Raw genomic sequence first — 14,022 nt, 5'->3', positions numbered from 1 at the left:
TACTGAGAGGGGACTTAACAAGGACAATATATTAGAGACCAAGCTCATCCTTACACAAGATAGAAGACTGGATCTTGCTATCTTTGAAATCAGTGGGAGTTTTGCCATTGAATTTGATAGGAACAACATCAGACACCACAGGGTTTTTAAATGCTTCTAAGTAGAGCTATGTGAAGTGTTCACACAATTAAACACAACACACACATAATTTGCATGATTTCGGGTTTTGTTACATATGCCTTGGAAGTTCTGTGACCCATTTGAGCCTGCCAGAACAAAAGTATAATATTGTATTGAAATGTTTGACATGGTCTCAACACAGAACCTGGTGAAACTCAGCAGTTTCATCAGAGCTTCAGGTTGGGATTTGGGGTTTGTTCAAATCCCACACACAAAGTGATATTTGCTGCAAATGCTTGTGGATCAATTCCCATCCCTCAAGAAAATGTTTTGTAAGAACCTCTGTGAAGCAAAACTGCTGTGTACATTATGGTTCAGCTTCTCAGCTCAGATCTCTACTCTCTTTCTGAATCTCTCCCTACAGAATCACACTGTAAGTCCATCTTGATATCTTGTGATAAAAGTCTAACTGAACCAAATGGATTGTGAAATCTGTGCCAAGCACTGCAATTTTACTGGAGATATGAGAAGGTAGGCCAAATTCAGCAAGAAAGTTAATTTGCTGTGGTCAAAGATACATGCTTATGAGATTTATTTGTTCAAGAGAGCGAATATTTCCCCTTTAAAATTTTTCACTATAAATCAGAGATTTATCTTTGCTAATCTGTGACTGACAGGATTTAACTGTCACTGCAGATCAGCAGTGCCAGTGGCAAGATGTTACTAAAATAATTTTATATAAGTCAGTGCAATAAATTATGTTATTAGTGTCAGAGATAAGAAATGATTTATACAGAGTATCAATGACACCTAATTGCACAGTTCAGTAGCTATATTTTGTCTTAAAGTGCACATATGGGGCCCAATCTTCAGAGTTGCTGAGCAGTCAAAACTCCAAGTGATGTCAACAGGAGCTGGAGGTGCTCAGCACCTCTGAAAATCAGAGCCATGGTACTTACAAATTGAAGCCAGTGGGAACCTAAGAAACATATACACATCTCAAAGGTAGGATTCCCAATTTAGGTTGGACATATTCCTGGAGACTCCGGGGCAATCCTGAAGGATTGGCAACCCAATTCAAAGGGCAGAGTTTGGGTTTAAAACTGTATGTACCAAGGTTTTGTGTTGACAATAAAAAATAAGGGAGTAAAAAGGCTGGCACAAATTCTACTGGGCTGATTTTCACTATATTGTGAAAATAAATTTGCATTCAATTAAGGGAAATACCTCCATAACCCTAAGCCTTTTAGCAAATACCTTGTTGGTATATTTTTTTTCAAATAAGAAAAAGTAATTTAATACATACTTAACAGAGTTAACATATGGGAAACAAATGAAAAAAGACACCAAGGGGTAATACTGAGTTATGTTATGAAAGTGGGGCCACAGATTATTTTGGCAGGAAGGAAGGTTATATAGATTATTAGGTTGTTTACTAAATTACTAGGATGCATAGAGCAGGGAATTGCGTTTAGATCAAAGGAGAAGATTTCTTATTCTAACTGTGTTCCTTCTAAAGTCTTACTCCCCATTACTTTGTTTTTAAATGATTATCCATTCCTAAAAATATTTATTAAGATAAAAAAAGCTGTGTGGTCTTCAAGGAAAAAAGTTGGGCAGGGTGGAAGCAGCAGTGGACTCCTGACAGACCTTGCTGGCAGAGAGTAAAGTTGTCTCTGGGCACTTGGGCTGGGTGCTAAAGGTGGTGAGGAGGAAAATGCATTCTGTTGTACATCATGCTGGTCCTTGGCACAGAGATTGCCTGTACTTCTACCAGCTGCTACTGATGGTTCCATAAACAATGGGAAGACAGAGGCCTAGCCATGTCCCCAAGCCAAGTAAGACTATAACCTCTTGGGGATATAGAGAATGAATAGGAATTTTTGCTGCCCCTTCTCTTCCTCCCTTCCCCATCCAAAACAGCACTAAGTTGCAGGGGGAGGAGAAGCTCCCTACACTGTCACATGCATTTCCCAGCATATCCACACAACCCTGGGCAGCACTGTGCCTTAAGAATGTTAATGCTGCTGCAAAACCCAGCTCTGAAGAGAATGGCACACCTTCAGGAAGCTGCTAAAATTCTCCTTTTGATCATTTATTTTAGAACATTGTATTTACTGTCATAACTAAGACAGTCAGGGTGGGTAGAGGAGGACAGAGAACAAGACAGATAAGCTGCTGGGCAGAAATCATTATAAGCTACTAAATAGTGTCGCTTTTACACCCCATAGCATAGGGGTCAATTATTTTAAAAGGAAAATAATACAGTAGGGCATGAGTTCTCGTGACCCCCAGAGGGATCACAAATAGGTGCCAGGGGGATCATATTCACCTCACTCTTCCCATATTGCTAAATGGGAGGTGGGGGAGAGGGAGGGTTGTGACCCTGCTAGATGGAAAGGAGGTGCCATGGAGAGCAGCATCCTGAAATGGAAAGGGGAGCCCCAGTATGGAAAAGATCAAGAACTACTGTAATGGTGTCTTAAATAAACAACTTCCTTTCTCAACAGACCAAGAAATGGTTCTCAAGGGTTCATTCCTTGCTATGCAAAAGCTACAGTTATCTCTTAGAAAAGGAAAATAAACACAAATAGTCCCCAGTGTGCTACATAGTAAATGTGGAAAGCCCCCTTTACAGCAGGGTTCGCCTGAACAGGTCAAGTCTTCCCCTTTTGCAGGGGGTGGATACATAAGGGCCCATTGGTCCAATCACAGCTCCAGTGCACACAGTCCTCACTTCTCAATGTGGGAGAAACCCAAACTCTTCCTCCCAGCAGCATCTCATCGGACCAAAACCCTTAGCCTCTGATTGGTTTATCTCCCCCAGCCACTGAAGAGACAAGCACTTGAAGTTTAGACTTGAAATTAGATGAAGGTTTCTAACCACCAGAGGAGTGAAGTTCTGGAACAGCCTTCCAAGGGGAGTAGTGGGGGCAAAAGACATATCTGACTTCAAGACTAAGCTTGATAAGTTTATGGAGGGGATGGTATAATGGGATAGCCTAATTTTGGCAATTAATTTGTCTTTGACTACTAGTGGTAAATATGCCCAATGGCTTGTGATGGGATGTTAGATGGGTGGGATCTGAGTTACTACAGAGAATTCTTCCCTGGGTGTCTGGTTGGTGAGTCTTGCCCACATGCTCAGGGTTTAGTTGAAGCACTATTTGGAGTTGGGAAGGAATTTTCCTCCAGGACAGACTGGGCAGAAGCCCTGGGGGGGTTTCGCCTTCCTCTGCAGTGTGGGGCACGGGTCACTTGCTGGAAGGTTCTCTGCACCCTGAAGTCTTTAAACCATGATTTGAGGACTTCAATGGCTCAGACACAGGTTTGATGCAGGAGTGGGTGAGTGAGATTCTGTGGGCTGCATTGTGCAGGAGGTCAGACTGGATGATCATAATGGTCCCTTCGGACCTTAAAGTCTATGAACTCATTCTGTGACATAAGGCAATGTCGCTATCCTTGATTTAAGGGCCAGAAACTAAGACAGAAATGTAAAAGAGGTTAACTAAGGCAACAGGAGGAGCCAAGCTGTCCATTCCTTCCTACAGTTCTGGCATGTTGACAATCCCTACAGGCTGGGCTCTTCCATTCAGCTCAATTCATGCTTTTAACACGACAGCACGTCCAGCCCATCACAGCACAGATGAGCATGAACCACAACATCAAGATCTGAATCCAAATTATGAACCATCCCCAGAGTTAAGAGGCTTTTGATTCTGGGGTTTTAATTTGGTCCATCATAGTGAAAGGACCAATCTGTGAAATTCAGATCTACATCAAAGTTAAGAGTCTGAAGCCATCCCCCCATCACCAATACCAGCTATGTTTGGATCTAGGGGGTTTGGTTTGGGACCATTTCTAGTTAGATGAGTTGCATAACCAACACAGCAAACATAATGGTGGAATGCACACCAAATTAGTCATGAGCACACAGGGTTTAATGAGTGCTTTGTATTCCCCTTATCCAAATGTGTTAGATCACAACAGTATTTTTGACAAAGATTGTAGTTTGTGATGTGGTTGTTTGACAATGTAGCATCAAATATACAGTAGCGTATTTCTAAAGAAATACATTTTAAAGAATAGATTAAGCATTGTTGTCCTGCCAAATTAATACTAATGAATGATTTTTGGTGATTTGTTTTTCACGGTAGATTGTACCTGGTGGAAAGAATTCAGTCCTTGCGGAGGGTGCAGAGGGTGCAGCATCAATGATGTGAATTAATTGCTTTAATTAAAACAGGGACGTTTTTCTCAATTTTCAGGCTTTAGCGCCAATGATGCCTAGTTTTCGTATGTCCTGCAATGTTTTTGTGAGCTACACACTTACTTACTGATCCTCCCTTCATTGCCGTCCTCCCTCAGTGAGCAAATTGACCACGTTTCTATAAAATTCACAAAGAATGAACTACAGATAACCCTAGTTTTTGGTACCATCCCTAAGAGAAGCCTGATCAGCAATGAAATTTGAAGAGCTTATGAAGAAAGGAAATAAGCTAAGTTTAGTTTTCTGCAACTGAGTTTATGGTTTCTACTCACCTCCTTCCAAGACATAATCAGGGTTACCAACAACATTAAACAGAGCACAATAATTACATTATCCAGTTGTGCATCTCTAACATAGCCACAGAATAATGTATGCATTGTAGAGTAATAGAGATTTATGTTTGCAGTTGCTCTACAGATACCACTCAGTAATTTGCAGTCATAAATTGTCCTCTGATAGCATTTGCTGTTGTAGAGATACTGTTTTTGTATTCCTACAAAACCATATGGTTTTTTTCAGACATGAGGGGGTTACTTTAAAGACTACTTTAAAATAAAAAGCTCTCTGGTGTTTGTGGCTTTACTGTCTCAATTTTTAAGCATAATTCTTTATGCTCAGATTACAAAGATGTGTTGCAAAGTTTCTTAGAGCTATGCATCAGCCCAGCCAAGCTGTAATGGTTTAAAGAATTGTGACTCTTTAAAATTTTTATATATATGATTTTCTATTTCTTGGCCCGTTTCCACCCGCATGAGATAGTCAGAATCCTGTGCAAATACCCTAGGACTCACTCCTTGTAGCTTGCTTCCCACAGGTAGGGGGAAAACAAGAAAGAGATATAAAACCAAAAGCCACTCTCAACATACACATTACATATTATGACAAAGTCACACCTGACAGATATAAAAGAGTTGTGGAAGGCAGATATAAAAGCCCCAGAATGTTGAAGGCCTTTTTTTCTATAAACTAAAAAGGTTACCTCAGATTAATTAGAGACACCTGAGTCCAGTTAAGGACTGCCAATGAACTTTAAAAACCCCTCTTCATGTGAGAGAAGAGAAGGAGGACTGAAAAGCTGGTTACAGCAGAGAGAAAAGGCTTCTCCTGGGTGGGAGGCTGTTTCTTCTCCTTACAGGAAAAACCACCAAGTTAACAGCTGTTTAGTAAGCCAGCGTAATAAGGCAACACGCTGAAGAAGGGGCAAGGAAAGGTATTCCTTTTTGTGTTGTGCATTTTTATATAGTAGTTTTGCTTCTGAGAACTCGTTGGCTCTACCCTGAGGCCAATGTGTAAATATACTGAAAAATAAAACAGAGTGAAGAATAAAAATCCTGATTTACTCTAGGCCTCTACTGCCTGAGGGAGAAACTCTGAGGCCAACGATGCGAGGGAGGTGCCTTGCCACAATATATGCACATATACTTGTGTGCACACCCCCATTATATATATTTCTGCATGCACACACACACACCCCTTCCCACATACATTACATGAAGATCTATTTCACTCCTATATAACTCCATTCTTTAGTTCCTGGAGCTGGGTAGGTCTCCCTCCAGAAATAGCCTCAAAGATTCTTTTTTAAGTTGATATAAGGCTCATCCTCCCAAGGGGAAACAATCAAGGTTTCTGCAGAGCCACTGAAAGTTTGGCCATCTTTCACTGTATCTTTGAGCAGAATCTCATACAGGTAAATCTAGAGCAGTGGTTTCCAAATTATGGTCTGCGGACTGCTGGGAGTCTGCAGACTATGTCTAAATGTCCATAAAACTGTGGTGTCTAAGATTTCTAAAGGGGTCTGCACCTCCATTGGAACATTTTTGGGGGTCTGCAAATGAAAAAAGGGTTAAAATCACTGATCTACAGTCAATGCCTTAAGAAACTTCTGATTACCTGCTAGTCTGAGGATTGAGACAGCCCTCAAAGGCTGACAGCTTTGAGAGTCTCTGCTGAGCTCATCTTTGAAGCACAGACCCGCAAGAGTAGAGACCAATCATGCCTGTACTTAATAGATTTTCACAGAGAGCACTATGCGAAACAACATTTGCAGAGGCACATTTGATGGAATACATGAGAGAACAGTCCACAAGGCAGATTTTAAGGTTTTCTGTAGCGATTACTAGACTAAAGCTAAGAGGAGTTAATAAAGGTAATGGCCATGAGGTTCTCTGGGAGTACTATATTTGGCAAGGATATGGTGCCACTTTTATTCGTTATCCCTAAATACTTAGACTGTAACAAATGAAAAACAGCTATTTGCTGTGGGGGCTCAATGGCTCAGCTAAAGGCTATGTTTATCCTACCACAAGGCCTTTCATTCTGGAGTGTCTGAGTGCATGCTTTATAAACATGGTCATTACGCCATTTTTTCATCCAGAGAATGAATTAATTAGGCAACAAAATACTGGATTTTATATTAAGGCTGTTTAAAGATGATAATAATTTATAGCTTATCACTACCAATGATTCAGATGTTACAGAAAGATCACTTTTCAGACTAGCAGTGAGACGGACTTTAAAATTTATCTGGTCAAGGCAAGAATCAAGAACTGCCCTTAGCACTGTCTAGGAGGCCCATAAAAACAGTACTTTGCTCACATAACCAATGTGTTCCATTATGATGACAGAACTATGTGCTGGGCTGGCTGAAGGATTGGGGGTGGTCAGTGAAATGATTTGTTGGGGCACCTCAAGCTTCACTGACTTATTTTATTTTAAAAAGGTATGAAGCAGGGGTGGGGCATTGGAGAGGGAGGCAGTGCTGCAAGGGGAGGAGAGGAAGAAAGGATGTCTAACTCCAGGCTATCACTAGCCTCCTGCTGCAGAATTAGAGCTCAGCTGCTGTGCCACTGTCCATCCATAAAGTCTTCCAAAAGAGGAGGATGTGGGTGCTGCTATGCCTTCTGCCACCAGGGCTTTGGATCTGTGCTCCGGCTTCACTCCAGCTCCAGGCAAAAACCTGCCGCTCCACTGCTCCAAAGCTGCTCTGCGCGCCAGCTCTGGGCTCCACTCCAAAGCCCTGTCTGCCACTTAAGGGACAACTGTGCATTTTATGAGATAGGTAAGAATTAAGTTAAGGCTATGTCTATCCTTGTGGCGGCATGCGTGGCTACATGCTACAGTGAAAGGCAGGCTATGTCCACCCTTGTCTACTTAGACTACTAGAGAGAGAAGGTGGGCAAGGAAATATCTTTTATGGGATCAACTTCTGTTGGAGAGAGAGACAAGCTTTTGAACTCCACATAACTTCTTCAGGTCACCTCACCCACACTGTCCCTCTCATATCCTGGGACCTGCATGGCTACAACAACACTTGTACTACTGAGAGCCCCATCTTGTTGCCAGGCAGAGGCTACAACAGCTGCTCACCATAGGACATGACTTGCCATCAGATAACAGGGAGGATTTGATGGGATAATATTCTTACCTATTGTCTCTCTGAAAGATGCTTTCCAGCCTCCAGCTACTTCAAAGAAATCAGTCTTAAACACCAAGAGCAAGTCATTGCTGGAGCTCTTAAGAGTTGGAGGAGGTTCTGAGCCGCAGAATTTGCCAAGGAGTGGAGAGTAGATGTCTGAGCCATCATATACAGCCACATAATCTTTGTAACAAGAGGAGGAAGCTTCAAGGTGGAAGGCATTGAATCTGTAAGATACAATGTAGGGGGTTACATTATCGCAGTTTTGTTTTTATTCAGATGTTGGGTGGTTTTTGGTGCTTGTGGAAATGAGGTATTAATAGTAATGGCCAGAGCCAAGCATAGGGTGGGTAGAGTGAATTTAACACTAATTGGTTTTCGAGGTTATAGAATATGGGGCAGGGGACACACCTCCTCCTGGTTTGTTAATCTAACTCTGTACAAATGTTTGGAAATAAAACATTTTGGGCTCAACTAAGCATTTCCTCTGACCCCGATGGACTTTTTCAATTCATCAAAGATTCCAAAAAAATTCAGACATGATTCAAACCCAAACTGATTTTCTTCCAGAACTGCTATCAAACTGAAAAATCAGTTCTTCACCCAGGAATAAGCATGGGCAGGTGCCCTTCAGGGAAGAGAGTTTAAAAAATAATAATTAGATATTAGTGACCCCATTTCTGTCCAGGCCAGTTGTGCTCACAAGATAAGCTTGAAGTGAAACTTGATAACACAGCATGCATCAGCATGGGTATCTTTATTTCCAGGAACTATGCAGATCTTGCATATTCTTTGAGAATCAGTATCCTCACTCATTTATCCAAACAGCCAAACCAACCATAAGCTTCTGTGGGTACTTTGGATGTACATGTACAGTAATGCAGAATCAGCCCCCAAGCCAGCATGCTACTTAGCAGGGCAAATGTATTCATACTCAGCCTTTTCATAATTCCTTCCTCTCCCAATGCTATAAATTAAACTTTAATATCATGAAAACACAAGAATTGTTTTGTTTCAGAAGTTTTAAATTGCAATATTTTGTGGCTGTTATATCTTTTTTAAATTATGCCATTTCTGGGAAGAGAATATTATCTGGGGTTTAAGGAAATAAGGTCACTAGTTTCCAAAAGAGGATTTTAATTTACATTATTCATAAGCTCGTAACTACTCCAAAACAGCCAATCGGTGAAGTTTAGCTCAGTGAGTGAATAACATTTTATATGATGATTTAGTCCCTTTGCAAGCCACAGTGGGAAGCTAAAATTACAGTGCTATCTTGCTAATAATAACTAATTGATGGTTTCTAAAACAAACAGTTTTCAACAAGTTTGTTTTTTATGGGGATAATAAGGTCTGCTTCAGTGCTTTACATGGACATTTCTTAGTTCCATTTCAAGTTCTCTGTTGGAAAAGAGAATATACAATGACTCTCTTTACCAGAATACCTTTTTTTAAAATCAGAACCAGAGACCTTTCTGTCCCTCTTAATCAGATGCTGAACTTGGATTACATACTTGAGTGCCACGACTTTGTTGTTTCCAACTGTAATGTGGTATGAGCAGTTCATATTGTTGTGATAATCAGTAAAGGAATGGGTAGGGCTGCTGACTGTGCCAGAGGAGCCATTGAAAAGGCCACCGCAAGCTGCAATGAAAGCAAAAAGAGGAAGCAGAGATCAGTTAATATCTGAATATAAACCAGATGCCAAATGTGAGAGTATCGTGAAGTAAGTAGGATAATGTTACTATCCAGATACAGGCAAGACAAGATCCTCGCCATGCTAAGCAGAGTTGATTGTGGAAGTTTAAACCACCCTGAAATGTAAAATGAACTCTTATGATTTTAGCAGTATCTTAGTGACACAGTTATATTTGTCTGCTACATTTCCCCCCACTGATACCATGCTTGTTCAATAACACACAGGCAAAATCCTGACCCTGTCTTATAAGACATGAAGGAAGGAAGGGATAAGCACCATGAACCTATAGAAACTGGCTGTGAACCAGGTGCATCTTCAGCAATGGGTCTGTACCTGCTTTGCAGTAGCCTTTGTGTTGCTACTTGGTGGCTAGAGAATTTGGGAAATGGGTGTATTCTTTGTTCCTTTGAACTCCGTGGGAGTTTTACCATTAACTTAAAAGGGGCCAGGATTTCATTCCATCTCCTCTTAGATAGCCCTGGCCCCTATTCATACCTTCACTATCTTCTTCCTGCTGGAGCTGAGGGATTGTTCTGGAGTAGTGAATCCCACTCAGCTCTAGAAGGGTGCGGAGGGGAAGAATCATAAGAGTCACTATGAGGCTGTTTCCTTTACCTCCTCTCCCCTTGGTATTCTTCAGCTAGCTGGGGGTAGGAAGGAAATCCCTAAGCTACACATTTCATCCAGTGTCTTCCCAGCTATCAGTCAGTTCGGAGGAATCTGCCCTCTCCCTTCTGCTGAGACATCTGGAAGGCATTGCATTAATTCTGTACTACCTCTGACATTGGCTCCCTATCTGGCAGTGGGTGGAGTCACAGACTGTGCTGTTGGGGAGGGACTATGACTGGGTGGTTCTGTACATGCAACCAAGCTGCTTCAGAAGAGGGTCAATTTAAGCATCTGCAACAGTGGGATGAAGGTGCTCCTGTGAATTTCACACCACAGATGCCGCTAAGGTCAGGATGTGGCCTGATATTTGTTCCTATCATCAGTGCTTGAGGGAACAAATCCTGTGCAAAACCAGCTGAAACCCTCACTGCCTACTCAAGCTCTTTATTTTATAATCTTAACATGGCCCTGGCTTCCCTGTGCCCTGCCGACAAATAACCCAAACCCACACACAGTTTTTCAAGGTCTAAAGGACTAGCCATTGCCCCAGACAGCCACCATCTTCACAAAGCCAAGCCCATGAAGGCTGTTGAATGCACAGCTCCTCGTTCCACATTCACAGCTCAGGTAGGGGGGCTGAACACTGGAACTTTGACAAATAAGAGACAAGAGCTAAGTGGATTAAAAAGCAGCATTCATGCTAGGCAAGCAGAGGAAAGCCTTCTCATTTTTCTTTCAGCAAACAATACAACTAGAAGGAAGAGGAATGTTAATTGCTGGAATCTGCGTTGTACAGAGCAACAAGCTAATAAGGCCATAGTTATACTTCTCAAATGTCAGAAGTCACAAGTTACATAACTCAATCAAGTTGGCTGTGGCTATGAAGGTCTTTTCATGAGCAAATGCACACTATCATCCTTCAGTGCCATTCTGTCTAGCCTGTGGCTACTGGGGCAATTCATTTTAAACAAAACTACTTGACTTTATACATTTTGTTGTGGCTCTTGTTCAGAGAGGAAGATAATGAGGGAAATTTCACAGCTGTTAACAGCATGCTCTTACATGTGCTTTGCTGGTGCAAATGAAATCGTTTTTCAAAAACCAAACGATAGTTCGATTTATCTTGAAAATAGAATCAGTTAGGATTTACTATATTGGTGCAGTAGGGAGAACTTCCTATATTCATTTCTCTTTCTTAATATCCACTTCCTCTTTAAAAGAGATTGAGGTCTGATGTGAATCATGATATGTATTTGTGGAGTATGTACACTGAAAGGAAAAACGTGTTTAGAGCCTGATTCTCACTGACACTACAGCCCCTTTAGGCTGTCTCCAGAAGTGGGTATAAATATAACTGAACCCACATTAGGACTCCATTACACTGCCAGTGTGGTGTAAAAGGGTCTTGGTATAATTTCAGAATCAGGCTCAGAGTGTTCTTTTTTTGCCATCCTCCCGCATGTAACAACAATTTTTCTTCAGGTAAATTAACTAGTGACACATCTTTGGAGTATCATTTTAAATAAAACTTCAAAGTGCAACTGAGCACCTATTTTCTTTTGTGGAGTAGATGGCTTTAGAACACTCATGTGATCTCAGATTCTGAGCTGGCCCCATTCAGAGCCCCTTATGTAGATAATTCCTGCAAAGGGGGAGAGCAGAGTGCCTGAGGCTACGTCTTCACTACCCGCCGTATCGGCGGGTAGCAATCGATTGCTCGGGGATCGATATATTGCGTCTCATCTAGACTCGATATATCGATCCCCGAACGCGCTTATATCCATTCCAGAACTCCACCAACCCCAACGGAGTTGCGGAATCGACAGGGGGAGCCGCGGACATCGATCCCGTGTCGTGAGGACGGTGAGTAATTCGATCTTAGATACTTCGACTTCAGCTATGTTATTCACGTAGCTGAAGTTGCGTATCTGAGATCGATTTTCCCCCGTGGTGTAGATCAGCCCTGAGAGATGAGATAGTCAGGTCACAGTACATGATAAAACATGCTGCTCCCAGACCCTACTCCTAAAAAACTTCTTTGCAGAGAATATGGAGAGTATGAACTCTGCTGACATTCACTCACTCAAATCTGACTACTTTTACCCACCAAAGCGGATTGCTGTGGTTACTCACGGATTATTCTGTATGTTGCCAGGAATCCAAGGCCTACTATATGAGAGTTAGTGTAGAAGTTGAGGAGCATAGGCCCAAAGGAACTGACAGGCCTCGGGATTTCAGTACCACACATTGTGGTGACCGGGTAGGGAGTTATCCTGGTACCTCTGAAAATTTTCACTCCATCATAAGCACAAGTTCCAGTGGAGAGTGTCTGGGCTGCAAAGGATGTGAAATGCAGAAGTGTTAGCAGCATACATTCAATGGAACTTATTGAGTATTACATATACATACACTTCAAGGAGTACTATAATAATAATAAATGTACACTTTCCACCCAACGATCTCAAAGCACTTCACATGGTGGCTTACTGCATATAACTCCTTAACTCCCTGTGAAATAAGTATAATTTTTAACATATGAGGAAATTGAGGCACCAAGAGGATAAGCAACTTCTCAAGGAGGCACAAATCAGTTGCAGTAAATTTAAACATCCCAAGTTTCCAGAGTGTACACAATGGGATTAACTTCTTGTGACAGGGTACTGGGCACAGGATTGCCGATTCAGCCCTCTGTCACGCCTGCTCCTTGTTAGGGGGAACAAATTAGAGTGAGCTGGAGCTAACCTGGCCCTAACTGGGGAGGTGGAGACAGCTGCTACCTAATTACTCTGGGGCGACATAAAAGCCTGAGGGAAAGGAAGCCAGAAGAGAGCAGGAGGAAAGGGAAAAGGCAGGGAATGGAAGCAGGTTTGTAGTGCTCCCCTTCCTCCTGATGGTGAAGGGTTACTGATACATGGTGAAACGGTGATGGGAACAAGCCTGAGAATAAAGTGGACAAGTGGTTACTAAACCCAGGGTCTTGGCGTGACTTTGTGAACCTGGCAGAAGCCAAAGGGGCCCTACCTCATTCTGCTACACGTGGGAGCTTGTTCAGGATCTCCTGTGTCAGCAGCATGTGTTTGGCAGCCCGGAGATGGAGAAGACCCTGCAATGGCTGGTCAAGCAGCAGGAGGAGATGCAGAAGGCAATGCAAAGTTTTCAGCAAGCCCACCAGCTGGATAGACAGGCCTTTCTCACCTAGCAGGCAGAACAGCAGAAGAGCCTGCAGGACTTCATTCAGAAGCAGGCCAGCATCCACTAGCAGTTCCCTGCAGAAAGCAGTCAGTCCTATGGGAGCTGATGGCGTTCGGGCGCCAGGCCTAGGACTATGTAAAATGGGCCCAACAGATGACCCTGATGCCTTCCTAGGCACGTTTGAGTGGGTAGCTGCTGGGGCTGGATGGGACAGGGCAACCTGGGTCCTGCGACTGGCTCCCTACTTAGCTGGTGAAGCCCAGTGACATACATGGTCCTAAGTGAAGAGCAGGCCAGGAATTATCAAGTAGTGAAGGCAGCCAATCTGGATCGGGTGGGGCTGTCAGTGTAGAAGTACTGCCAGAAGTTCTGGGCAGTGAGGTGGATGGGGTGTTGCTCGGCATTTGCCTGAAAGTTAGTGGACTAGGCCACCTGGTGGCTGAGGCCAGATACCCAAACAGTGCGGGAGATCATGGATGTGCTCATCCTAGAATAATTCTTACAGGGCCTCCCCGAGAACATAAAGGTTTAGGGGAGGAGGCACCAACTGAATATGGTCAAGGCAGCTGTAAAAACATACAGAGGAGTACACGGAGGCAGACTTCCCCAGGAACGAGGGATGGCCGATCAGGGACATGGAGAACAGGAGAAGGCCCAGAGAAACCCCTCCTGGGAAGGACCTGGAAAACAAATGGGAGGACAACCGAGGGGTTC

The 14,022-nt window shown here is 42.8% G+C and overlaps 1 protein-coding gene across 1 annotated transcript in view; it reads right to left on the bottom strand.

Annotated features, from left to right (window-relative positions):
* The window catches only part of CUBN (cubilin), a 225,433-nt gene that overhangs the window by 14,179 nt on the left and 197,232 nt on the right, over positions 1 to 14,022 (bottom strand). Inside the window, exons 57-59 of the mRNA XM_050937633.1 lie at positions 12,250 to 12,450; positions 9,323 to 9,452; positions 7,818 to 8,035 (exon numbers count right to left, since the gene is read on the bottom strand). Of these exons, the coding sequence (XP_050793590.1) occupies positions 7,818 to 8,035; positions 9,323 to 9,452; positions 12,250 to 12,450 (549 nt within the window). The remainder of the gene's footprint in view (positions 1 to 7,817; positions 8,036 to 9,322; positions 9,453 to 12,249; positions 12,451 to 14,022) is intronic.

This window comes from Gopherus flavomarginatus, chromosome 2 (genome assembly GCF_025201925.1).
Source record: "Gopherus flavomarginatus isolate rGopFla2 chromosome 2, rGopFla2.mat.asm, whole genome shotgun sequence".
In the NCBI taxonomy this organism is placed as follows: domain Eukaryota; kingdom Metazoa; phylum Chordata; order Testudines; family Testudinidae; genus Gopherus; species Gopherus flavomarginatus.
Note: the sequence above shows the minus strand (reverse complement) of the source record. Positions and strands in the feature narration are given on the sequence as shown.